The 27871-nt window shown below is 38.9% G+C and overlaps 2 protein-coding genes across 5 annotated transcripts; both read left to right on the top strand.

Annotated features, from left to right (window-relative positions):
• Positions 1 to 15: 15 nt before the first annotated feature.
• Positions 16 to 27750, top strand: LOC119730512 (organic solute transporter subunit alpha-like). Of its 4 annotated transcripts, none has more exons than XM_038203480.1 (7): positions 16 to 272; positions 18468 to 18628; positions 19049 to 19122; positions 19890 to 20045; positions 20257 to 20368; positions 21107 to 21371; positions 21922 to 24045. In XM_038203480.1, the coding sequence occupies exons 1-7, from the start codon at positions 224 to 226 to the stop codon at positions 22158 to 22160; spliced, it is 1056 nt and encodes a 351-aa protein (XP_038059408.1). In that variant the 5' UTR covers positions 16 to 223; the 3' UTR covers positions 22161 to 24045. The 4 variants fall into 4 exon arrangements, with proteins under 4 accessions (XP_038059408.1, XP_038059409.1, XP_038059407.1 ...); XM_038203481.1 differs by lacking the exon at positions 21922 to 24045 and adding an exon at positions 26781 to 27697 and having other exon boundaries at positions 17 to 272; XM_038203479.1 differs by lacking the exons at positions 16 to 272; positions 18468 to 18628; positions 19049 to 19122; ... (1 more) ...; positions 20257 to 20368; positions 21107 to 21371 and adding exons at positions 24593 to 24753; positions 24960 to 25033; positions 25418 to 25576; ... (1 more) ...; positions 26301 to 26565; positions 26781 to 27749 and having other exon boundaries at positions 22159 to 23152.
• LOC119730514 lies at positions 9727 to 12950 on the top strand. Its single transcript, XM_038203482.1, has 4 exons — positions 9727 to 10278; positions 10676 to 10745; positions 11344 to 11515; positions 12007 to 12950. The coding sequence occupies exons 1-4, from the start codon at positions 9790 to 9792 to the stop codon at positions 12161 to 12163; spliced, it is 888 nt and encodes a 295-aa protein (XP_038059410.1). The 5' UTR covers positions 9727 to 9789; the 3' UTR covers positions 12164 to 12950.
• Positions 27751 to 27871: the final 121 nt, after the last annotated feature.

Genomic DNA, 27871 nt, shown 5'->3' with positions numbered 1-27871 from the left:
ATCCCATGCGTGCTACATAATAATAAGGGCTGTTAGTGTTACAACTTGAGTTGTCAACTTTTCGTGGTGAATGTATATAGACAAAGTGCGACGTCATAGTACAGAGGCTTATTGAGAAGGCAAAACATAGTTCTTATAATAAGGACCATATACACGCTTTGAGCTTTATTCGGGAAAACGCTCCCTATACAACCATAATAGAGCAAGGAGTACAACCTTCAAGATGGAATTTAATTTGAGTCGCATCCCCAACTCCGCTGAAATGTTTGACCGTGAGTATTGTTAAAACTTTGCTGATTAATATACCAAGCCTTCTACTGTGATATAGCATATAGGATCTGGTATATGTTTCTGTCGCTTATTTATTGCGACGAAACCACTGGTTAAACGTTGTTGACAATTGGAATATTTTGTCCTTGCATGTAGATCCTGGCGACTTAAGTGACCATGTTTAACCTTTTTTTATTCCAGAAGGTTTTTTTTTCTTCAAGTTCAATTGATAAAAGTTCAAATGTGTGTTTTAGTAGTTTTATATTCCTATTTCTTAGGCCTAAGCTTTTTAAAAGAATCTCTTCTCCGCCCTTTGTTTTAAATCATACATGTATTTGCAACATATTTTTCACGTCGTATTTTATATATTGTCAATAATATTGTCTTTTTATTTGTGTCCAACAAATTGTAGCTATGTAGAAAGGCTTTATGGCTCGTTTTGACACAATTTTGTATCAGCTGAGAAAATCGAGAAAATGGAATGTTTCCATTTTGGAAAATCCGCCATCTTGGGGCGGGGGGAGAAGGAAAAAAAGGTGCCCGCCTCCTTCATTTTTTTTTCAAAAAAGCTGATGGACGAGAAACTGTTTATTTGTTTTTTTTATCAGCCTTATGTAGGCCTTCCCATCCATTTGTAAGGCAGATGGTTTGGAGTTATAAATAGTGTACGGAATTTCATGCCAAGAGAAGAACAAACAAGAAAGAAAGAACATCGCAAAAACCAACAAACAAACAGACCGTCTTTTATGAAAATAACCAGCCTGTATCTTACTTTGAAAAAAAAGTCCAGGCTAGATTTATAGGCTTAGATGGATTCAATCAGCGTCATGCTACCGCGACAACTTATGTTTTTTTAAAGCTAATTAAAATGTCTTTGGGATAATACTTTCTCCCGGCCCCAACGGTAACAATCGCAAACAGCAACCTTTATTTGTTCAGCTCCTGTACCTATGGATGTCGTCGTCTGTGCTATTCAGTACGACCATGGGCTTTTGTCATTCGTATTGTTCGGTTTCAGCTCCCATTGTTGAGCGATATGGCGTTGGCGAAGGCCAGTTAACTCTCACCTACATACCAACCAAGACATGTTCCCACGGTATACCTTGGATCCTGGCAGAAAAAAAATTGCTTGCCCAGCCAGTCCGCAGTGCACGCGAAAGTGCTTCCTTTTCTTTGCAACGTATTCATGAATTCCCGTGCGTGACCTCGCCTTGCATATTTAATGAGCTGGAATAGCCTGTGGAATGTGGGAAAATACTCGGCTTTTTTTGGCATGTATGATCACTTTGTTGATATAAAATCACAGATGAAGAGTATATCTTTCAAACTGTTGAAGTTTGAATAAGATTTTGTATCGATTAAAATGAGAAATTTTGGGACGAATTTTGGTTCAAAAAAGAAAATAATCGCGATAGAAAATACGTTAAAATCTCTCTTTTTTGTGTGTGCCCACAGCCCAAATTTTCACTAGACAAACAGGTTACTTCATATTCTACATGAAAATGTACCTTTATACTCACAATTTTGTCTAGCTGGGTCAGGGCGCAAGGTTTTCGCCACGAACTACCGGCAGACTGAAACGGTACAACCGCCATCTTTGCACATGGATTTCTAGGCTTGTGATTGGTGGATGGCGAGTATTGCACATACCCGGATGTACTTGTAAACAAGCCGGCGCGGCCCAGATTTCGGACACGGATTTTGTTGTGCTTTATGCTATATGGTACAATAAGTTTCGTTCCAATATTCTTGTTGGTTTCAATCCAAATAAAATGTTACAATATTAGTTTTGACATGGAGCTTTTCAATTCATTTTCACAGAATGATTTTGTTTTATATTTTTTTTGCTATAAATGGAAATAAATGTTCTTGAATTGAATTAAATTGAAAATGATACATTTTCACAGAATGTTTTTTTTTTTTTAATTTTGCGATAAATGGAAATAAATGTTCTTGAATTGAACTTAATTGAAAATGATACACCATTACTTGATTTACTGGGTGGCTAGAACTGTGCAATGGAGGGTAGTTTGTGATTGAAATTATTTTCAGAAACTTTCCCTAGTAACAAAAAAGTAACAGCAACATTCCAAACAGACGCTGAATACATGAAACTTAACATGTTTTATTAATGTGTTTAATAGGAAGGGGCGTAATCATACATGTCGCCACTACATTTTAAGTTAAATGGAATGGAGTTTGGCCGCCACCATGCATTTAAGTTTTTATCAGACTTGTGTTTTCTTAAAAGGAAGTGGTTTTCTGGCTAGAAAAATAGCAAGGAAGAACCGGTTTTGTGCAGGCAAAATTCAGGAAATAATCTGTTGATATTAATAACTTGTTGGAAAGTTCCAAGGTCATTCCAAGAAGGTTGCCGCCGTGAAATAGGGTTAAAACATGGGAGGGGGATGGGATTTGCTATCAGCATCAGCATGGCCGTTCCTCATTCTTTTCTTTTTATGGGATGTATGATAACATTGGAGTACGAGGGGCTCTGCGAGCTGATGAATCTTTTTTTTGAAAACATTGTGTTTGCAACCAGCTAGGGAAGATTTTCGTTTATTTAAAACTTACAAGCACTGGTATGGATACCTGTGTAGTTATATGACTAAACTGCCTAGAGCGTATTTGTTAAGTTTTTTTTTTCCTTTTTTGGAAATTCAATACGCATATAGGGAGTAAGATCAGTTCCACTGCTGGGTTGCGGTAATGGGTGCACTGTAAAACTTTTCTGTAATTTGGACAGTATCTTACTGTAATTTCCCACAGTAGTGTGCTGTATATTTGTTTTACAGTACCTTACAGTGAAGTACAGTACATTGATAGGAGCCGTTGTATTAGTTGTAAAATACTGTAAAAAATTAAATTATACAGTAATGTCTACAGTAATTTACAGTAATTTACAGTAATTTCTTTTTACAGTATCGTACTGTAGACAAGCTTAAACAAGCTTAAGCCAGCAAAATGAAGCGAATATAGTATCGCCCCGTATCGCGTAAAGTGCTAGGAGTGAAAAGGCTAATTACCAGCCGATATCTTGTCTTCACGGATTTGATGTGTACTGTTATATCTTTTTCCTGAATTATTACATGTCCGTAGGAAATCAGTGCAAAATTGATGCTTGCTGCAATCATGATAACAGTAACACACTGATACAGTGATTATACGTCCGTGAAGGGCAATTTAAACTATATATCCCCCGACTGTTGTACTGGGTTTACAAAGTGTACTTTACTCCAAGACCTACTCGGTCAGGTTTTTATCGGATCACTTTGTATTTTCACACTTAGATTAATTTCATTTTAAGTTCCATGTTTTGTCATTTTTATTTTCATGATATAGGCCTATAAAGGTTTGTATTTTTTTAACTGCCATTCGCTTCTGAACTGTGGGGTGATTTGCTGCCTCAGCAGAGGTTTCTCCTTGAAACCATTTATAACCTTGCTGTACGATCTGACCGCACGGTCTTCCCTTGAGAGTGCCACGTTGGACCGTTACATTTTTGGCGGGCTGGCTGGTCATGAGGTTGGCAAATAGTATATTGGTCAGTTGTCCACCTTGCCACATCATCATTCCTAAGCTGGAATCGGCACAAACCAGGAAAGATCAGCTTGCTCTTTCGCATTACAGGATTGTTGGATGTGCTTTCTTAGGTGAGTCTCATTTTTGTGTGTTTAGACTTCTTTTTATGGATTTTCGTAGATTTGTAGGTTTTCCCGGCTAGCCAAATTCTAAAACATAATCCTACATCTATATGGAAACTAAGCGAATTATTAAGCTATTTATTTCCATTCCCATGGTTTGTATTCGATGTCAGACTTGGTTGGAGTGTTATTTCAATTTTATTTTCCGTTTGATCAATGGTTATTGCATGAGACTTTAATTTCCGCTCATTCTATTAAGTAGTACCTACCAGAATGCATTCAAAATAAAATGTGATTTTTCCAAATACACATGTACTGCAAAAGATTGAATACAGAATATTGTCTAAAATCTTGTGTTTGTAAAGATCATTAGATGTCACAAAATCCAAGAAGTATAATGTAGCTTGATTCCCTGTTCCCTCTCAAATTGAAATTGGAGCAATAACAGTCGGAATTGGTTGGGAAACTGGCTCGTACACTTTTTATGATTTTGTGTTATCGATAGCAAACAACATTCAAAGCTTACTAAGTAAACATGGTAAGTCGGAGTCTTTTTTTTAAAAGCCTTTTTTTCCAACACTGCCGACCAAAGTTGAAACTTGATACAGACATTCCACTTTTCTTGAAATTGTCAGCACACAAGATGCCACGATTTTACACGAGGCTTTAGACTGTAATTTACTTAGGGTCAAAGAAAGTTCAGAGAGGTATTTCAGAATAATTTTGTAGTTTGTCTTATGATGTTTGCAAATGTTGCGGATTTGATTGACCATTATGACCAAACTTTCAGCTCAAACACATGTGGAACAATCTGAAAGTACATTAAAACTTGGGAGGAACATTGGCGATTTTGTCACAAATTGGTTGCCTGACCTATTTTTATTTGCCGGGAAAACCTGCACTTAAAGTTCGCTTAATTTTGACTGAACTTTAGCAGTAGTACCATTAAATCCAAGCCACTGGATTGAAATTCACTGACTTTCGTTTCGATTTTTTTGAGACACTACAATGAGAAGAAACAAGCAATCATCACCTACTGTGTATTCTTGTAATTGGAAGTTATGTTATTAAGATAAGTGTCAAAACAGTGCATATTCGCAGTATGACCGTGTATCTTCAGCAGTCAGTCTTTTTCTCTGTAAGGGGCTTTGTCACAAAAAAGGTCAAATTATTCTTTATTTCTTAAAATGTCCGAAAAATCTGAACTCAAAGAATTTAGAAAGGATTGTGAATTAGTGTGCAGTGGTACCTATACTGGGACTTAACGTTCATTACTCCTTGGTGAATTTCAAGGGCAGATTGCTTTTTTCCAATCACTGCTGCTGTATCTGGGAGGAAAGCAGTTCCCTGAATTAAATGTCATAATTCATAGGTCCACTGCATTTCGGTATCGATTTTGAGTATTGCGTGGTTCCTTTTTCTTTTCTTTTTTCGTAGACAAACCACCGGATTACTACCGTCCTTCAACAGTGCGGCTATAGATCGGCCATCCAGTGAGTGTTGGTCTGCTACTTTAATACATCACATTCCAGTCTAGCCACACGAAACTGTGTGGCCTGATATTTTTGGAGTTATTAGCCTTGTCAAATCATGGAGCTATAAAAAAGGACTCCATGGTCAAACTAAAGTGTACATCTGGAACCCCTTTTCTCGGTCACCAAGGTTCACTCTGAGCTCAGTGATAAACAAAGATAATTTTTGTCTTTTCTTACTCCTGATCTCAACTGTTATTTGTCATCTGAGAGTCAAAGCTTTGCCTGCATAACATATGTAAGCGATTCTTATTAATTTGTAAACGTCTTTCTTCAGAAGTCATGGGTTTCTGTTAACTGAAACTAAACAGCAGGTTACACTTGGAATCTTGATTTATGCATGTACTGGTTGTCATTTCTCAGTAGCAGGGACTACAACTGTGGATTGACATTGTAACTGTGAATGTGTTTATCTTGGGAGATGGTAAAGTGTTTGGCGAGTCAGCGGTTTCGTATATAAAGTATAGTGGCAATAGAGCCAAAAAACCTCACTGAACAGTGGTACGCGAAACAAAATAGGACATATACATTAGGCCTACAGCATAATTATGATTTACATTGTAGACACTATCAGTATAGCACTGTGTTGACCATTACAATGACATGTTCAAGTGTCAATTGTGTGATTACTCTAGTGAGTCTTTAAGGGCGTTTACAACACACTTTGAATTTCACAGAAACGTTGCTAATTTTGATTTTCCGTGTTGTGTGTCTTCATGCACTCGCAAATTTAGAAATTTTGCAACTTTTAAGTCGCATATCTATAGGGACCACTCAAATAATACAACACGTGTTGTATACCGGGACAATCACATTGCTCTAATTTGTTCGGTTTGTACTTGTAAGTGTAATTGCTTAGAAACTTATTGCGCTCATTTAAAAGAACACATTCAGAGCGGGGTCGAAATTGTATGTCCTTTCAAAAATTGTTCAAAGAAGTTCAGGATCAAGTCATCATTTTCTTCTCATCTTTCTCGAAAGCACAAAAAAAAGACATTCAATCTTCTTTCTGATTCTGTGCGTGAAATCCAAGATACAGACTCTTCTGAACCTGCAGACAGTGCAGAAGAGTTTACAGAAAGCGACATTTCTATTGATGAGGATGCCGAAGAACTAGATCTCAATTCCACTGTTGATCCAGACGTGTATTTGAACAGTTTGGCCCAGTTTTATCTGAAGTTACAAGCAAAGAATTTACTGCCCGCCTCGATAATTCAGAATATAATTGAAGAATTTCAAAACATTCATGACATTGGTCAGTCACATTTGTTTTCAAAATTAAAAGAGAAACTGCTTACATTGAATTTAGGTGAAATTGAAATATCAGACTTAACAAATGATCTTGCTAAGGGAGATCTTTTAAGAACTTGTAATAATGGCATTTTGAGATCGGATAAAACCCGTAAAAGATTCTTCAAAACCCAATTCAATTTCGTAGAGCCCATCGATATTTATTTGGGTCAAGACAGTGAATCTGGAAAACGAAGGTTTTACCAGTACGTTCCCATTCAGGACACATTAGTGGCATTATTTAAACAGAAATCTGTAAATGATCAGTACAGGGAAACCCACGCACGCATTTCTAACAATGACACTTTTGAGGATGTGTTTGATGGCAGGTCATTTTTAAGCAATCGTCTGCTTAGGGAACATCCGTCTTCGCTTTCGCTGATTCTTTATCAGGATTCATTTGAAGTCGTGAATCCATTGGGATCTGGCAAGAAGAAGCACAAGATACTTGCAGTTTATGTAACTCTTGCGGATCTCTTGCCACATAATAGATCTAATGTTGATCATATGCAGTTGGTACTTTTGTGCAGAGAACAAGATTACAAAACATTCGGAGATGAGGCTGTTTTCTCTCGCTTAGTCAAAGATCTACAAGAGATAGAGACTGAAGGCATCATCACAGAGAAAGAGACAGGCACATGCAGATTTCTAAGAGGGACACTATGTGCAATAGCTGGTGATAACCTAGGTTCCCATGGTATAGGCGGATTTTCAGAGAATTTCAGTAGAACAACGTACTTTTGTCGATATTGCACACAAGACAGAGAAACGTTCTATGAAAAACCAGAATCACTAGGTCCTGTGAGGACTATTCAAAACTATGAAGCTGCAGTTCAGTACTTGAATGACAATCCAACAGAAAACATTTATTTTGGCATCAAATCCGACTCCATTTTCAATAAATTGAATTATTTTCATGTTTGCCAGCCAGGCTTACCGCCATGCCTCGGTCATGATTTGTTTGAAGGGGTTGTCTCATATGATCTCGCTTTGTACATCAAACATTTCGTGCATGTCCAGAACTATTTTACCTATGAACAGTTAAACAGAATAATAGTGCAGTTCAAATATCTGGGAAGTGATTCTCACAACAAACCTTGCACAGTGAATATCAACGGCGAAAAAATAGGTGGGCATGCCTGTCAAAACTGGTGTCTGTTAAGATTGCTTCCTCTCCTGATAGGGAATAGAATCAAGGACCCTCTGGATGACGAAGTGTGGCAATTGTGTATACAACTTCGGAAAATCGTGGAGATAGTTTGTGCACCAAGAGTTACTTCTGATCAAATAGCTTATCTCAAAGTTCTCATTGAAGAATACCTTTGTTGTAGGAGTGCAACTTTTCCTGATAAGTCATTGAAGCCCAAACACCACTTCCTCGCTCACTATCCTCAACTCATCCATCAGTTTGGACCACTAATTCGCCTATGGACCCTACGGTTCGAGAGTAAACACTCATACTTTAAGGAGTGTGCAAGAAAGTTACATAACTTCAAAAACCTCTGTAGTACTCTTGCTAATAGGCACCAACTTCTCCAAGCGTATTTGGGTGCGGGTTCTCTGTTTCCTCCTTCAGTTATTTATGAGAAAGGATTAGAATTCCATGAAGATTCATACGGTGATCACATTAAGAACTGTGTTCAGAACTTCAATTTTCAACAAGGAAACACGGTAGCTACTCACAGCGTAACGTTCAAAGGAACAACATACAAACAAGGAATGTATGTGCCTCTTGATCACAATGATGATGGTATTGTGTTCGGTAGAATTGAATTGGTACTTGTTCATCGTAGCTCCACAGTCTACTTTGTTACGCGGAAATGCCAGTCAGTACATTTAATAGATTTAGGCGTTCATTGCTTATTTGGCAATTACCACGTAGGGTACTTATGCATCAATGCTGATAAATTAGTAGATTACTATGCTCTACCTCTGTACAAAAGTCATGGTTTGTCTCTCATTCCACTACATCATGCCATATATTGATGGTTGCAGGTTTCAGAACATGGATTTCATAAAACTTGAAATTCAGTCAGTGTTGCCAACACTGCCAGAACCCTTGCTATTGGCTGTCGTGGACAAGGTGACCGAGTCGGGTGTTGAAGGAGTACAAGACTTACAATTCATTGAAGAATCTGACTTGGCAGAGCTCCTTAAGCCCGTCCAGAGCCGTAAACTGATGCGTGCATGGAAAGCAAAAGGTGAGCATTTTTAAAATACTGTCTGACATTTAAAATAATGATTTTTGCACTTCATGCAACTGGCCTCTGATGTCAGCGTTTGGTTTTAAAAATGAAGTAAGCTGACTCTTTAGTGTCTCAGTTTGTCACCAGTGACCAGGAATGAATTGAAGACGATGCAATGGCTGGCTTCTTCCAATATTGGATTACAAAACTGCTGGATGTTGAGATGGTGAACTCAAAGAAAAAAGTATTTGGTTTGATGTATATTCTTTTTCTATAATAGGTAATGATCAGTCCAGTGGTGTAAGCGTTGTTCAGAATGATGTGCCTGTCACGCCTCCTGCAGGTGCAGAGCTGCCACAGCATGATTATCATCAAGCTAGTACGAGTACAGCAGGTGCTTCAACTTCATGGTCAATTACGCCACCAGTGCAGATGTGTGTCCCCCCAAACTGGTCAGAGACAATGGACATACCTTGGAGCAAAATGCCAGTTGGCATAACTCAAGCAGTTAAAAATGCCAAACGACCTTCACCCGCTGATCGACGGAAAATGGTTAGAAAAACCGTTGAGTGTATGCAAAACTTCCAGCTGAACCCGACAAAGTCACAGTGTTCAACAGTAGCAAGACGAATTGTTTCAAAGCACCCAAACAGTTTTGCAGATGTGACGGACAAAGGTGAAAAATTAGGTTCCGGATACTATTCTTTGCTGATGCAGCTCAAGACACGAGTAGAACACGTCAACAGGGATAATACAATGGCACGTATCAGAAAACGACGCAAAGGTGTCCAACAAGCTGGAGAGGGTGCACCTGCCCGCAATGTGCCAGTAGACACATATGGATGTGTCAACTGGCAACCCGAAGAAATGCCGGACGATGAAAATGAAGAAAGTTTAGAGGCAAAACGCAGTGCACTGGAAGAGCTGTTCAATCAGCATGGCCCAGCCCCAAGTGGAACTTCAGAAAAGAAGATAGATGACACCATGTCCCTAACGTACTTTCTTCTACGGCAGCACATCAACAACAAAGATCCAGTTCCATCCATCAGTGAACTGAAGCAAAAGTGGCCATTCCTCTTTGTGCCAAGATGCTTTTTCGCTCATTTTAAATGTCTTACTGGCATTGAAATAGTGACGCGCTTGTACGAGGCCTTCCAGAGCAAAGGGAAAAGGATCCAGGGCTACATGGAACACCAAAACGAGCAAGTTCGAAAGCAGGTCAAGAACGTCTTGGCCGATATACAGTCAGCGCTTCCTGAGGTGGATGATGAACACCAGGTACTCTATCCTGGAGTCATTCTGTTGATGATGGCCTACTTCGAAGAGCCCGAAGATTCCCTGTTCATGTTAGCTGACGTAAGTTACGATTTTGTTTTCAATTCAAACGTAATTGAATGGTAGCCTATTTTTAAATCATTGTTATAGACCCTGCCTCGGAAATGATACACGCAGGGCCGCAGGGGCAGGAAAGTGCGTGTGTGACTTATAAATAACAAAATTTATGTTACCCAATTCCAAACTTTATACAAAGGTATTGCTTATGATTTTTTGTTTCAAAAAAGGGTCCCTGACAACAGACTTAAACAGTATAAGATTGCATTTTGCCATTTAAAAACTGTGGTTCAATATTGCACCAAGTGAGATGTTGATCCTTCTAAACAAGGTTTATATCAAGGACACATTTAGCCTAACACAACATGATCAGTACAATGCATAACGTGATAAATCTTTTCTTTTTCATTTTATATTGCAGGTGACAGCCACAGCTGCGGAAATCGAAGCTCTGCCAGACCTGCCTAACACACCAAGGTTGATAATGAAAGGTAATTTATTCATTTAAAGATTTGCCAAGTTTTACCCGAGTTAAGGAAACCATGAGTGACCATGTGGTTTCAAGAGATGATGGAGAGAACTCATGCAAAAGAAGTCCGTTTTTGCATTGTGAATAAGGCGTTATCAAGGCCTATACTAAACCAGCTGAAACTAGCTGAAATGTGCATTCTTGTGCACATGACTGACAGAGACATTTGCAGTTGATATTTTTTTTTTACTTTCTGTCCTCTTCCAAGGCTTATCATGTAATGTTAAAAGACACACTATTTCAACTCCATAGTTCAACACAAGTGTATGTGACATGAGGACATTCTATAACAAAAGCTACATGTAATCCATTATTGAGTGGTCAAACTCTTGTCCAAAGGCTGGATATTTATTCCCATATTTTGCAGTCAATTTCCCTTAACAAGTGCAGTTTAGTTTAATACGCCAGTAGTGAAGATCAATCTCCACCAACAAGAAATTCATACTGGGCAATATTGACAGCGCTACCCAAGAAATTCAAGCATCTCACTTGCGCACATTGGCTTATACATGTGTTATATATCTCTATTCCTTTAATTTTTTTCATCTTATCCTTTCTAGGGAATTCCATTTTGACAGCCCTCAAATGGATGCTATGCATTGAGGGAAAAGTTGTGTGCGCTTCGAGTTCAACGGACTTTATGACGGGCCTGGCCTTCTTGTTTGGTTCATACTACATACTAAACTTGGAGTACCAGGCGGAAGCTGCCACGACACTGGAGTTCATACAGAGGTAATGTGCTAAGCTTATATCGAATGCTTTTCTTGGCGGCTCTAATACTCAATCAGAGTGTTTTATCTGTCAATTATACAGAGTAAAATGGAGCACATTCCTCTCACGTCAACCGTTGAGTTATCCGTGAAAAAAATATAAGGGTGTGTCAGCAATAACGTTTGCAGTCATTCCTTCTAAATGCATGCCTTCCCAAATTGAAGAGCCTCTGTTTTGAGTACTATGGAAAGGTTTTCCATCCTCTGGGTTTCAGGGGTTCAGGCAAATCATTGCGTCAAACTGGAAGGGGGTGTCAAATGATTGATTTATTGTAGAGAAGTGAAGTCAAATCAAAGAGATAACATAAACAGTGCAGCTTGTTTTCAATTTTTGGTGTTTGACAAATTTTAGAAATATTTACCAAGATACTATGCAACAAGTAATTCACCAAACTAATTTAATTGCATTTTTGATATTTTAACCTTATAGCAATATTATGTATTTACTTACAGATGCTTCATGCGAATCAACCCGGAGTCTGGCTCAAAATGTACAGCAAAGGGTAAAAGCAAACGCACAGGCCAAGAAGTCCAACGAAAGCGTGAACTTATAAATTGTCGTGTGGCAACCTTTGTGCGGAAACTGGCCGACCATGAGTGGACATGTTGAAAATCCAATACCGGTAGCTCTAATAGTAATAGCGTGTAAAGGGAACATACTCACAAGGTCAAATCCGGACTTTTCCATTTCATCAGGCAAAGCTGCGTGAAATGGAAAAGTCCTTTGTTGTATATAACTAATCAAAAATTATAGTGACCTTAAAAATATTTCGTCTTGGAGCCAAGACGAAATATATCAGGTCACTACAATTTTTTGACTGGTATATTTCAGGTCAATTTTCAGTCAGTGAGCAGTTTGCAGAACTTTTATTATTCTTATACGCCGTTGTCTTGTCATTTGATTTATTTTTCCAATGCCAAAATGGTGAAAAATAGTTTTCTTCCTAAAAAAAAAACAAGGTTCAAACATACATGTCGAAGGTCAGTTTGCACAAACGATATCTCATGTTGAAATACAATTGATTTGGAAGTTCCAAAAATGCAAGGTTTGAAAAAGGATATAATTAGAAAATTGCAAGTGATAAAATTATTGTTGGCGGCAACCTTAGATATTTGCGCTGTTGTCCACTGTTCTTGAAATACAACATGATTTTAAAAAGTTCATTAAATTAAAAAAGTCTCATGGTATTTCATCATTTCTGATTTATTTTTCAACTGTACAGCTGTAAGTACTAAAGTTTTTTTTAAAACATTTTTAATAACTATACCTCAAACAATAATGTGTTTTTCTAATTCAAAACGGGTTTGGTGACTGCGCTGTTTAATTTTGTTTCGGACTATATTATAAAACCCACAAAAATATATTTAAAGTTCTGCCACGGATCACAAAAAAGGTGTGCGTTCTTTCAGCAAAACTAAAACAATTCACACATTACTATGTGATTTGTTTTCGTTTTGCTGAAAGAACACTGAACTTTTTTGTGATCCGTGGACAGAACTTTAAAACGGCGGTTGTGTTTAAATTCTGTAACTTGAAAAGTACATGAGTGATTTCAATGATTCTTGTACTAAAAGAAAGCATATGAATTGGGCTTTCATATCCTAGATTTTGAAAGTGCTACACTGTACATGCAGAACTTCACTAAAACACTGGTCCCAACATTTGGGTTTCGGGGTTTTGTTTACTCACCCTAGCTGTACATTTAAATTGATGGCATTAATAGAATGAAGAGTCAAATTTTAACTGTGAAATGTAATTGGAAATATGTATTTTTTTAATGGTCTGCGTATCTGAAGGGCTGTCAGGTTTTTAAGTCTGAAAATTGAGCATTTGGCTTAGTAGGTGTGTAGGGTTTGTTTGTGGAGTTAATTAAGGACACGAACATGTAGCATCATATATAGGTCAGGGGTCAAATTGAGGATGACCTCGGTTAGAAACATGCCCAAAATTTGTTGTCAAAAAATTAAGAGTATAAAAAATGATGCTGAGTAACAAAGAATATCCTCGATTTACACCGTGCCCATGAACATGCGTGTATGTTGGGGGAGAGTTTATGTGCCAACATTAAAGTTACGTCAAATTTAAATTGCTGTACAGTGTAAATTGGTTATTTGTAATATTAAATCATTTTCATATTACTACATAATACAAGAAAGGCATTGCTTTTCCCTCTCATTTTCATAATGTTAACATGCACAATATAAGTTGTATATAGTGCACACTGATTAGAAGACGGCATCATGAGTGCTTAACGATCATGAAATTAATTACGAAGTAAATGGTGCCATGATGAAAGACGTTTCCCTGATTTGAAGTGGGATATTTGAAGATACATGTACATATTGCAATGAAACTTCTTTGTATTTGTATTAGTTATCATTGTTACAATTGACGCAATAAAAGAACAAAAGTTCAACGTGGAAAGGCAGCTTTGTATCTTGGAACATTAATATTGGATTACTGTAAACTTGAAGGTCACTGAGAATCCAGCTGTAAATTACTGTTAATTACTTTACAATAAGATCACCACTACTGTATATTATACGGTACTGCACTGTAAGTTTTTGCTGTACAGTACCGTAATGTAAACAGTAGTACTGTTCTTACTGTAAAAAAAACAGCAATTTACTATTGTATGCAAATACAGTATGATGTTATTTACTGTAAAGATTACTGTACATTTAGCTGTACGTTACTGTAAAAAGCTTTACAGTAAGATCAACTTTACTGTATAAATTATACAGTACTTTACGGTGAGCATTTCACAGCAGTACCACTCTTACTGTAAAAAATACAGTAATTTACCTTTTCTCTTAAATACAGTATGACATTTGTTACTGTAAAATTTACAGTAAACGGCTGGCAACTGAGCTGCCAGTAAATTACTGTAATTTTTACAATAAAAGTTTTACAGTGTGGGTTATAACTTGTCAACACATACCTCGCCAGCGGGCCCATTAGATTGGTGATAACCGGAGAGCGGGAGTTTCAAAAAAACTCATCCGTTTAGGCGACGCAGGGACTGGTTTGTGTACATGTGGTTTTTGTTTCTAGTTCACTTAATGTTTTGATTTATACCGGTGATAATATGCCGTCCCACCTGTTTTTCTTTTTTGTGTGTCGGGGGAAACAGTGCATATTTTCTGTGCCCTTTTTACGCACTTCATCAGTCACCCTTTGTTTAATTCTTTTGTATGTATTTACTTTATTGCTAATGATGGTAAAGAATATTTTACGCGTTAGCTTTTCTTGTAATGATCAGACTAAGTGGATTCCTTATTTTTTTATTTTTTATTTTGAAATCCATGCCTAAATGACCATTATGTTAGTTCTGTTCTTCAAGAAGTTCCAAAAGGATTTGAACGTTCTCCTCATCCAAGTTTTTTTCTTGGTTGGATGGTGGAGATGGGTTAATCCTTGATCGGACCAGGCCATCTTTTATGTTTTTTTGTCGTTTGTATGCCAGGATGGGTTGGGTTGCAAAGAGTGCACTGAGAAAATCATTATCGCTGATCAGATTCCAGTGTTTCAGAAGGGCCTGCTTAAGAGCTGGGTGTTTAATTTGTGGGTTGTAGGGTAAAACAAAGACCAGCGGGATATTCTTTTCGGTTTTTGCACGCTTTTTAGAGTTCACGCGAGTTTCGCCTTTTTGGGGAAGAAGGGCTAAATCTTCTTGGTTGTATCCGCGTTTTTGTAGTTTGTCTTTGAAGAATTCAACCTTCTCCTCAAATTCTTTTGAGTGTGTGCATATACGGTCATATCTCATTACTTCTCCCTTAATCAAACCGCCAAATACTGACTCAGGGTGGGCTGAATCTCGAGCAAGATACTGAAAGGTATCAGTTTTTTTGGTTGCTAATCGAGTATCCAATTTCCCTTCTTTTTTGAACCGTTCGCCTTTGTAGATGACGAGGTCGAGGAAGGTGACTTGACTGTTCGAAATCTCTGACGTGAACTTGAGCGTGGGATGAATTTGGTTTAGAGTTTGGACGAGGTCACCGGCTTGGTCTTCGTTACCGTTAAATATTATTAAGACGTCGTCCCTGTATCTCATGTAACTCACAATTGAAGGATTGTGTGGGAGAATAATTTCTTGTTCATATTTGAACAGGGTTATATCGCATATTTCTGGACTGCATTCGCTTCCCATAGCCACGCCAATTTTCTGTCTGAAGAACTTTCCATTGAATTCAAATATGTTTCGATGCATGATAAGTTCCAGGAGACAACGAGCGTGTTCTCTTGTAGGTTTGGGTATTGCGTACAGACTGTTATCGGCAACTTCAAGTGCATCGCAGACTGATTCAATTGCCTCATCTTGTGGGCAGTTTGTATACATGGACACAATATCCAATGTGATCAATAGGCTATCCTGCTTCAATGTCACGTTGTTTAGTTTTTCAAGCACATGCCCGGAATCGCGTGTATATGTGCTTTGTTGTTTGACAATCGGAAGCAGAAAATAGTCTATGTATTTTGAAATTGATTGAGTCGGACCTCCGCAACCACTAATAATAGGCCTCCCCACAAACCGCGTTTCTTTGGGTGCTTCTTTGTGAACTTTCGGTAAGAGGTAGAGGCAAGGAGTTTTGATGTCGTGGTTGTCAAGGTTGAGAAACTCAAATGTTTTTTTGGATATTACTCCATCAATGTGAAGTCTGCGTATGGCTTGAGCGACCTGTTGTGCGGTTTCCCCAGTCAGATCCCTATCAATCTCTTCATAATGTGGGCCTGATAATTGTCGTAGCCCCTCATGTATATAGTCTTGTCTGTTTAGAACACATACACCGCGGCCTTTATCGAATGGTTTAATGACTATGTCTCGTCTTTGCTTAAGGCCGGTCAGAGCGATGCGTTCCGCTTTTGATATGTTGGATTTTACATTTTTTATTTCCAACTTGGATAATTCCTCCAAAGTACCCTCAATGTATGATTCTAGATTAAGGTTGAAGGTAGGTTGGGGATCCCAAGTGGAGGGCAATTTGAAAGGATGCGAATTTGAAGGTCTCACTCTCCCTGCCATTTTTAGACGTAATCTCATTTTTCTGAAAAAATGATTGGGAATGGCGAAGGATGGTGGACCTTTTTGGTTTTTTAGGGGTGGGTATAAAGTTCAAACCCCTGCCTAGAGCAATCAGTTCAATGTTGGAGAGCTGAGAGTCCGAGAGATTGTTAACATAAGGCATACTCTGTTTAGCTTTCAGCTCAAGAGAGATCGTCTTCGCCCATTTCTTGTGCTTTTTGCTTATTTGGCGAGATTGGACAGATCTATTCTTGGCTGCATTCGTTTTGTTATTTTTTTGGCTTTTATTCAGTCTCCTCGCCATGCTCAAGCAGACTCAATGTAAACCTGTGTTCAATAAGTATTGACTGAATGAGGTCTGCAAGAGAGCGTGGAGATTGTGGTTTTGGTTTTAGTGGCATGCCAGCAACTTATATGTGGGAGCTGGGCGAGGTAAGGGGTACAGCGCATGTGCAAGACGGGGTGCAAAGTCACTGCAAGACGTGTGGAATCAAGCGCAAAAGAAACAGCCGGGCGGGCGCAGGGGGGGGGGGGTAAAGAATGTTGACATAGGTTGGGGAGGGAAGCGATAAGTTGTTTTGGCTTTAATTCAATTACCATCATTGCGTGTAGATTTAGATTTCTGACATTATGTTTTAATACATGGATGGAGTGAGGAGCAGCCCGTCATCTTTATTTATTATTGTACTGTGGAAAGGGGCTAGTCCAAACTCACCGGTATAAATCAAAACATTAAGTGAACTAGAAACAAAAACCACATGTACACAAACCAGTCCCTGCGTCGCCTAAACACCGGATGAGTTTTTTTGAAACTCCCGCTCTCCGGTTATCACCAATCTAATGGGCCCGCTGGCGAGGTATGTGTTGACAAGTTATAACCCACCCATTACCGCAACCCAGCAGTGGAACTGATCTTACTCCCTACATGCGTATTGAATTTCCAAAAAAGGAAAAAAAAACCTTAACAAATACGCTCTAGGCAGTTTAGTCATATAACTACACAGGTATCCATACCAGTGCTTGTAAGTTTTAAATAAACGAAAATCTTCCCTAGCTGGTTGCAAACACAATGTTTTCAAAAAAAGATTCATCAGCTCGCAGAGCCCCTCGTACTCCAATGTTATCATACATCCCATAAAAAGAAAAGAATGAGGAACGGCCATGCTGATGCTGATAGCAAATCCCATCCCCCTCCCATGTTTTAACCCTATTTCACGGCGGCAACCTTCTTGGAATGACCTTGGAACTTTCCAACAAGTTATTAATATCAACAGATTATTTCCTGAATTTTGCCTGCACAAAACCGGTTCTTCCTTGCTATTTTTCTAGCCAGAAAACCACTTCCTTTTAAGAAAACACAAGTCTGATAAAAACTTAAATGCATGGTGGCGGCCAAACTCCATTCCATTTAACTTAAAATGTAGTGGCGACATGTATGATTACGCCCCTTCCTATTAAACACAAAAACACTAAAAAAGGTCATAATTATGACCTATTATTAAGTCATAATTATGACATATCTTATAATAATGACTTAGTATCAAGTCATAATTATGATTTATCACATAATTACGACTTAGTAATTGTTAAATCATAATTATGACTTATGTCTCATATTTGTGACTTATTATAAAGTCATAGCTATGATTCATATCTGATAATAATGACATTATTAAGTCGTAATTATGACATATCTTATAATTAGGACTTCGGTATTTAGTCTTATAATTACGACTTAGGATATCTCATTATTGTTGTTATTGTATCGCATAAATGTTTTGTATCAGTTCGATCTGTAATTTAACCAAGTAAGCGTTTTGGTAATTCACAGGTTATTATTTGGGGATTAATGCCACAGATCCATAATATATTATATTTAATATTCTACAGGGTTTCGTTCCGAGACCTGGTCGTTCGTCGTACTGATTCTGGTCGTACTTTTGACAATCTTCACCGTTTGTTTGTACATCGAGGCGCTGGTTTTCCTTCATCGTCGCTTTGAATTCGGTTCTAGGCGGGGGTATCTCATCTACATATGCGGTGTGTTTCCGGTGAGATTAAATTTAAATCCCCATCCCCAACCAACCCCAAGCCCAACCCTAACTTAAATTTTACCACATAACTATGTACGAATCAGAGGTACTTGGTGATTAAAAAAAAGCGGAACCCCCATACCCCCAAAATTATATTTCATATTTTTTTAAATATAAAAAAATTGTTGGGGTTTAGGTTCCGCTTCTTTTTTTAATCACCCTGTAGCAGCGGGTATTCCGCAACCAAAGATTTTTATAACAAGATGGAATTTGCGTTTGTTTAACAGATATGAATCTATAGTACTCGGCTGATAAGTATCAAGATGGGTTTTTGGTCAAATCGGTACTATTCTCGCGAAACGTTAATTACAAATTGATTGGAAGATATCAATAATGAAGTGAATTTATTTGTAATTTATCACCATGACGACAACGCAGGTGCATTCGGTTACATCGTTTATCGGACTGTGTATACCAACGGCTTCATTTGCATGCAACTTCCTAGCCGATATGTAAGTAGTGGTTTTTTTTTCATATAAGTTAAGCAGGAACTGCTTAACTTATATGAAAACAATGTTTCTGTTTCACCCTACTCCCAATTGTTTTCATAAACAGTTCATCGACTGATTTATTTTCTACACCTTGATTAAACATCTTGATTGGCCTTGAATTACCTTGTGAGTGCGTTGGTGAATTGGTCGGTTGGTTGGTCGGTTGGGTGGTCAGGTAGTCGGTTGGTTGTTGGTCGGTCGATAGATCTCTGTCTGTCGTGCAGAGTTGCTGATGTGTGCATATTTAATGTATTTATACAGTACACGACACGTGTCCACCAGTATTGGTGCTCAAGGCGCTACATCATTATTACCCTGCTCACTGTGCTAATGAAACATTAGAAATACCATCTCAGCTCCCTGGGGAGTATGTACAGATAGATGCTGCCATTTCGGCGCAAAGCAGCTAAAAATAACGACAATAACCATCTCTGCTCTCACAGGTACCCATTTTACTCCTGGGTGGAGAGAAGCAATGAGTGACAAAGTGCCTTGCCCAAGGGCACATGCACCATAGTCAGGCTGGATTCGAACCCACAACCTGCACATCACGAATGTAATGTTCCAAACCACGAGGCCACAGCACATGCAATGTGTCAGTCAGCCAGTCTGTCAGTCGGTGAATTGATTGACTGGTTGGTTGGTCATCCAATATAGGAAAACCCAGTTTGTTTGGGAAACACTCTTAGTTCTGGACACTCAATATGGTTTACATGTATACATTAAAGGTACATAGCGATGGCGCTGTATGCCCTCCTCCTACTGATGACCGACCTCTTTGGGGGACTTGATGAGACGGTGAGGGCGCTGTCGGAGACGGCCATTCCACTAAGACAGCCACCGTGTTGCTGCTGCGTTTGTCTTCCGTCTGTCAATTTTAACAAGTAAGTTAGACGTCAAGTTTGCTTTTGTTTGTTTGTCCCAACGAACTAACAGCTTGTGCGTCTATTTGGGGTTAGAACTTGGCAACATCACAGATGGACAGTACATCTTTAAGGAAAAAAAGTGATAATATGTAAATAAATCGCAGTATAACTTGACGCATTAGGTCATTGGGTTCATTATTTTCCCCGGCCAATATTTTTTTTGTTTCAGGAGAATGTTTCATCGAATTCGCGTGGGCATGTTGCAGTACATCATCGTGTTGCCCATCGTTGTTCTTGTACCGGCGTTACTGTGGGTTGATCAACTGAACCAACCTAGCCAGGTATGTCCATTTCTTTTTCCATTTTTCCCTCTCTTAAAAATATTACAATCATTTTTTTCTCTATTGTTTTACCAAATCAGTTAAAGTTATGGGAAAGAATTCCACACTCGGACGTCAGCTGGCCACTATCGTTACTAATGTTAACCTCATCTTGTGATTTCACCCAATACGAATCCAGAAAGCCCTGGAAAAGTGAAGACATTTTCGAAAAAAACTGTGTTTTTAGAGCACACTTTGGATGCACACATCAGCTCGGCAGCAGACGGTCTTGGCAGCCATGCATTGTGGAATTGGTTAAGTGCGCGTGACGTGACATCGACAACGCACTACCCGTACCCAATGAGAGTGCAATACGTCATCATGAATATTTAATTTCTCATAAATATTTAGTTCATTGAATATTCATTAGCCTTATACTTTAAATACATCGCCCTTTTGGCGGCAACGATCGTTCGACTAGTGTAACGGATAAGGCTGTGATTGAGTAACAAGATTGCAGGATTGAATCACATACAGTGGATTATTAAGTCACTGGTAAATAAAAAGGATTAAAAAGGATTGGAGGAAGGTAGAGATTGAGAGTCGAGGAGGAAAGTAGATGACAGTACCATAGAAATTACTTTTTGGCGCTTGAAAATTGATTGAAAAAAAATGGCGTCCGTGTATGCAAATCTTCCCAAATTATGCATCTAGACCAATCTCTCCCTTCAAAAAAATTTCCGGGTTTATTTTTTATAGTCCTCGGGGATCTACTCTACGATTGAAATACCGGCTACCGTGATCAACGCCCTGTCTACCCTGACCGCGATTTACTCCATCATGCTACTGTTCAGAGCGTCGCGGGCCCCGTTGAGACGCTTCCAGCTGCCCGGTCAGTTCGTCTCCGTGCAGCTCGTACTGGTGTTGGTGAATTTTCAGCGGGTCATTCTCACGATTCTTATACGGCTGAATGTCGTCGAGTGCATCCAACCGCTTCACTGCACTTCAGATTTGGTTTTGAAGAGTGAGTCTTAAAGAAAAATTGTTTATAAAGTTTGTTTATAACATTAACTTCAGCTTTCAACGTTATTGTTTGCAAATTTTTGGTTCTAAAACTAAAATACAAAGGGTTAAAGGTACAAAATCATGATTATTTTGCTCCTTATTCCCTTTTTTTTCGATTTGAGTAACAAAATTGCAACAAAATATTAAATAGGATGCATATTTACTGTACAGCTGTTGAAGTTTTCGCTCAGTGGATTTCATGCATTATAAAAAGCAAAACAAAAAGTACAGTACCTTTCGATCTTCTAAATGGATCCTGTTGCGGACGCATGTAAAAAAAAATGTGCCAGAGGGAACACTTTTTTAAAACATCTTCAATTATTTTCTTTTAATGGAAATCATTTCTGGCGGAATAAATTCACAGGGTATTTGGTAGCACCCCTATTCAATTTTAGCTAGGTTTTCTCATGAAATCGGTGGGGTTTTTTTTCGGGTAATGGTCAATTTCCCTTTGTGCCTTTTAATGCAACTTGATTTAAATACTTGCAATGGTCTTGTACCCATTTCAGCCCTGTTGAATCTCTTGATTCTCTTCGAGATGCCCCTAATCATGCTAGGCAATCGCATAGTGATTCAGAGGTGGATCCGATCCGGCACCAACACCCAATGCTTTCAGCCCGACGTCAAAGCCGACGCTGAGGGCGGCAAACACATCTGCTTGCCCCCCTCTGAGAATAACCACAATGACGGAGCATTTGACAACAAGGCGATCTCTGGAACGGACCCCGATCTGTCGACGCTCGTGTGAAGATATTATAATAAAAACCAAACATGGAGGAACATAGCCTAGGAAGCTCAGTTGGTACAGCACTGGAACGGTAACTCAGACGACGCAGGTTCGAAACCCGCTGCCGTCAACTTCTTTGTTCAGATTACAAGGCATCGATCATTCAGTTCCCGTAGTGATTTATATGAATCCAAAGAAATGTCCGTGAAAATCCGAACAATGTTATCGCTGGTGAACTTTAATACCAATGACGTTATTATAGTTGAGGCCAGTATTGAAATTAGGGTGTGTATACATAATTGGTTCTGCTTTTCAAGGAGGTCCGATCGTGGGGTCTATACAGAGTTACCATTAATATTCAACCCCCGAAATGTTCCCAGCCTGGTACGCGTACTGCCTGCTCTGCGCACGAGTGTTTACACAATTTTCCGTGTCAAATCGGGCCAATGTGCTATATTTTCTCGTTTGTTGCGGGAGAGATTCCAAAATTGTTTTTGCTATATACATTAACTTTTTAGGAGTAAACAGTAACTAAACTCTGTAACTGTACCAATTTTCATGGGCGACATTATGCGATGTTTTTTGCACCATTATCTACAATGTAATCTGTAAAAGCAAGTCTTGTCCCCTCTCCCTTACAAAAAAACCGGCTGGCAAGTAAACCATAAAAATTGAAAAATGCTTGTTGGAAATATTTGGGCCGAGAACGCACCGGTAACACGGTTTTGTTGTAGTTGGGCTGACTAATCGATACTCCTGAAAAAAGTGAACTGTCATGTTGTGATTCGTGGTGGAAACAGTATCCCATACTGTTGCGCGCTAATTAATTATAAAGTCTAACTTCTGCAGTTGTTAGCAATTATTTCGTGGTTAACGTAGACATTGTGTGCAGACAAAGCAGGATTCTAATAATAAGGCATTCGTTCCAGCTTTATTCCGGAAAACGCTCCCTGCAACCTTCAAGATGGAATTTAATTTGAGTCGCATTCCCAGCTCTGCTGAAATGTTTGGCCGTGAGTACATTGTTGAAACCTTTGCCGATTTTATACCAATCATTAGTACGGCGATACAGATCTGGCATCTGTTTCTGTCGCTTGTAATATTGCGACGAAAACACTGGTTAAACTTGTCGACGAATGGACTATATTTTGTTCTTGGATCCTGGTGACGTGGGTGACCATGCTTAACCGATATTGTAACCCAGGAGAAAAGTCGTACATTTGAGAGGTTTTTTTTTATCTTCAATTAAAAACAGATCAAAATGTGGGCCAGGCCTAAAGTAATTTAGTATATTAATCTTTTAAAGATGTTTTTCTCGCTTTCTTTTATTTCAAATCATACATTTGCAACATATTTTGCACTTTGTATTATTGTCAATATTGTCTTTTAATTTGTGTCCAACAAATTGTAGCTATGTAGAAAGGGTTTATGGCTCCTTTATTTTCCGCCATTTTGAAAATCTGCCACCTTTGGGGATAAAAAGGAGGGACAAAAGCGCCCGCCTCTCATTTTTCAAAAAGGCCGGACTAGAAACTACGTTTTTTGTTTTCATTCGGTCTATGTGCCCACTTTTTCACGACCGAAGTCTAATTAGTGCAAAATGAGTACCTTTTAATAATTAATCTACAGCATGTCATGAACTCAGACCCCAAAGAAATGTGTTGCATGGCCTCTCATCTCAATTTTCCTTTCTAGCAGACGCAGGTGCAACAGATTATAAGAGGCACACCGGACAAGTATCACTCTCTAACAGTGACCATTGGGCTTGGTAAAAAGGTTAAAAACGTGGTTATCCAAGTCCATCTTGATACAACATGGTGTAATAAGTATATACGCGTGAACATAAAAACTTGTAATTTGTATTGGATATAACTATTAAAATTATGGAAATGTCGGTGAAATTCTAGATTGAATTATTTTGCAAGAAAAGTAATTGACTCATAGTCAAAGTAGCATATGGTGTTACCCTTTATACCCGCGGACGTGTCATTTTCATTCGAGTACGAACTGATGGACCGAATTAAAGTGTTTAGTACGAACTTCAATCCAAATAAGTAAAAAGTAAAGTCTGTCATGAGCCAATGTGGCCCATCAGGCCAGCGTTTATCTCAGTGGTTTTAGTAGCATGCAGTGATTGAGACTACATCTACTCCCCTGGATGGGATGCTAGTCCATCGCAGGTTACTCCCCAGCTCATGTCGGTACCCATTTATACTCCTGGGTAGAAAGAGGCAAGTGGGGGTGGAGTGGCTTGCCCAAGGACACAACATATGGCCAGAAGCTGGATTCGAACCCATGACCCTCGTGTCACGAGTCACGAACCCTAACCACTAGGCCACACTCCCCCAACCCAAGTAAGCTTTTTAATAATACATTTTGTAATTTGGTTGGTTAAATGCAAAAGATCCTAGTTTTAATTTGTTTTAAGCATAACTTTAATGTTCTGCCTACAGGGTTTCATTCCGAGACCTGGTCGTTCGCCGTACTGATTCTGGCCGCAATTTTGACAATCTTCACCGTTTGTTTGTACATCGAGGAGCTGGTTTTCCTTCATCGTCGCTTTGAATTCGGTTCCAGGCGGGGGTATCTCATCTACATATGCGGTGTGTTTCCGGTGAGATTAAATTTCAACGCCTAACCCAACCCAACTCTAACCAACCCCAATTTGCGTTTGTTTAAAAGTTATGAATCTCTTGTACTCAGCTTCCTATGTGATTTTGGTCAAACCGGTAATATTCTCGCGAACAATTGGAAAGTAATTGTAAGATATCAATAATGAAATAAATGTACTTGTAATTTATCACTCTGACGACATCGCAGGTGCATTCGGTTACATCGTTTATGGGACTGTGCGTACCAACGGCTACATTTACATGCAACTTCCTAGCCGATTTGTAAGTACATGTAGTGTTTTCTTAAATACAATTTCAGGAACTGCTTAACTTACAGGGTGAGTGAAAAAAAAGCGGAACCCAAACCCCAACAATTATATTTCATGTTTATATCAAACATAATAATGACTGGAAAGCCAATTTCATCAATTACTTTTAGATGAACTCATTTCTGAAATGGCTCAATCCGTTCAAAGAATATCACCATTTAAACACAATGCCCTAAAACCTCTTAGGTCCAAAATGCAGTCGGTGGGTTGATTGATTGGTCGGTTGGTTGGTTGGTAGGACAGTGATCCATCATAGGAAAACCCAACAATGTTTGTTTGGAAAACACTCTTAATTCTGGACACTCAAAGAAACGGATGTACGTTGTATACATTATAGGTACATAGCGATAGCGCTATATATCCTCCTCCTACTGATGACTGACCTCTTTGGAGGACTTGACGAGATGGTGAGGGCGCTGTCGGAGACGGCCATTCCACTGAGACAGCCACCGTGTTGCTGTTTCCTATTTTGTCTGCCGTCGGTCAAACTTAATAAGTAAGTTAAATGCCAAGTTTGATTTTTTTCTTGTACCAACGAACTACAAACTTTTATGTTTAAAAATTTAAAAATCTGCTATAGACTATATCTTGGGCGGCTTCGATTCTCTGAAAATAGGGTTTTTAATTGGTTGCTTTAATTGCGTACAAGCAGATTTCAAACAAACAATTGATTTCCGGCCTACATTATCGATCCTGATAGGGGTTGGGAACCAGTCTACCCTGCCACAACTGAATGAATGTCTCGCCGCAAATAATTTGAAATTTGTGGATTGTACTAATTGGTATTTGCTCACTTTTATACCTCGAGTGAAAAAGTTCAAAAGAGAAGTCTTATAATGCCGGGTGAAACTCGAAAACATCACGGACAGTATACATCTTTAAGAAAAATGATACGAGGCTCACTATACGTAAGGAAATCGCAGTCTAACTTGACGAGTTACAAATTTGATAATTCGGTTGATATTTTCCCTTGAAATATGTGTTTAGGAAAATGTTTCATCGAATTCGAGTGGGCGTGTTACAGTACATCATTGTGTTGCAGTTTGTCGCTCTTTACCCAGCGTTAATGTGGGTTGATCAACTTATGCTACCCAGCCAGGTACAGTCCCTGAGTTCCCCTCGCAAAAGAAATAAATAATAGCTTTTAGGCTACCTCCTTTGTTTTACCGAATCAGTTAAAGGCCTATTTCTCCCTCAAAGTAAATGTATCCCTTATTTAGTCCTCAAAGATCTACTCGACGATTGAAATACCGGCTACCGTGATCAACGTCATGTCTACCCTGACCGCGGTTTACTCCGTCGTGCTACTGTTCAGAGCGTCGCGAGCCCCGTTGAGAAGCTTCCAGCTGTCCGGTCAGTTTGTCTCTGTGCAGCTCGTACTGGTGTCGGTGAATTTTCAGCGAGTCGCCCTTACGGTTCTTATACGGCTGAATGTCGTCGAGTGCATCCGGCCGCTTCACTGCAACGCGGATTTGGTTTTGAAAAGTGAGTCTGCATTTTTTATGTTCACTGTTTAAATTTGTTTATGAATTTTAAACTTTCAAGTTCAAATTTCTTATTGGTTGAAACTTGACCCAAACATAAAGGGTTAAAGGTTCATATAATAATTTGCCCTTAATGCCCTTTGTTTCGTTTTGAGCAACAAAATTGCTCAAAATATCTCAATACATGTACTTGCAATGGTCTTGTCCCCATTTCAGCCCTGTTGAATCTCCTGATTGTCTTTGAGATGCCCCTGATCATGCTAGGCAATCGCATAACGATTCAGAGGTGGATCCGATCCGGCACCAACACCCAGTGTTTTCAGCCCGACGTCAAAGCCGACGCTGAGGGCGGCAAACACATCTGCTTGCCCGACTCTGAGAATAACCACAATGACGGAGCATTTGACAACAAGGCGATCTCTGGAACGGACCCCGATCTGTCGACGCTCGTGTGAAGTTGTCAACAGTATAGATAATGAAAAACAAACTCGCAGGACAATAGGGCTAGATAGCTCAGTTGATATTGCTCCGGAATGATAACCCTGATATGTCGCAGGTTCAAGTCAATTTCTGTGTTCAACCTAAATATTACAAGGCACCGATAGTCAGCTATCTTTGTGGTTTATTTAACTTGTAGAAATTTAATATATCAGTCTGTTTTGAAAAAAAAAATTGGTGTCAAGACCACACCCCCCACCCCTTTCGGGAAATGGATCCGCCAATGCTTACACAGACGTTTTGCACTGCAGCCCTCTATGAGGTGAGTGTATTTGTTCAGCAGGGATACCCATGATACCTCGTGTGCATGCATTAACATAACAAAGCACACCTCAAAATGTCTGCCAAATGCAATCGAATAATGAGGAAGATACAGAGGTATAGATGGAAAGAGAAAATGAAACACTTTTCTCGAAGTGAGGAGAATATTTTCCCCTGTTTTGCTGTCTTTTTAATTGTTTTATACGTGCGTGAATTTACAATGCTTTAGTTAATTTTTTTAGCATTATGAAAAGCGTCTTCATGATTCGATGAACTGATTTTGCGTACATTGCAACTCTTTTCATCTAGGCAATGTGAAATTAGTGATTAAATGTAATCTTGTATTGTTATCAAGGCGTTATACAATAAAATAGCATTGCGAAATGGCAAATAAAATGTGTCGTTTTTATCATCTTTCCTGTCGTATGTAAAACATGTAGGCCCTATAGATCACCAAAGCTTGTACTAGATCCCCCCCCCCCCCAAAAAAAAAAACCCCGAAATGACTTGACCCCAAGTTAATACAACCCAAGCTTATAGCCCAAGCG

The sequence above is a fragment of the Patiria miniata genome, unplaced genomic scaffold (assembly GCF_015706575.1).
Source record: "Patiria miniata isolate m_02_andy unplaced genomic scaffold, ASM1570657v1 HiC_scaffold_22, whole genome shotgun sequence".
Classification (NCBI taxonomy): domain Eukaryota; kingdom Metazoa; phylum Echinodermata; class Asteroidea; order Valvatida; family Asterinidae; genus Patiria; species Patiria miniata.
This window is presented reverse-complemented; position numbering and strand designations above follow the sequence as displayed.

Coding starts and splice junctions, on each gene's coding strand:
- LOC119730514 (XM_038203482.1), top strand. CDS start 9,790: ATGCCGGACGATGAAAATGAAGAAAGTTTAGAGGCAAAACGCAGTGCA. Junction 10,746..11,343: donor ACCAAGGTTGATAATGAAAG/GTAATTTATTCA, acceptor TATCCTTTCTAG/GGAATTCCATTTTGACAGCC. Junction 11,516..12,006: donor ACACTGGAGTTCATACAGAG/GTAATGTGCTAA, acceptor ATTTACTTACAG/ATGCTTCATGCGAATCAACC.
- LOC119730512 (XM_038203478.1), top strand. CDS start 24,535: ATGCAAAAGATCCTAGTTTTAATTTGTTTTAAGCATAACTTTAATGTT. Junction 24,754..24,959: donor ACATATGCGGTGTGTTTCCG/GTGAGATTAAAT, acceptor ACGACATCGCAG/GTGCATTCGGTTACATCGTT. Junction 25,034..25,417: donor TGCAACTTCCTAGCCGATTT/GTAAGTACATGT, acceptor TATACATTATAG/GTACATAGCGATAGCGCTAT.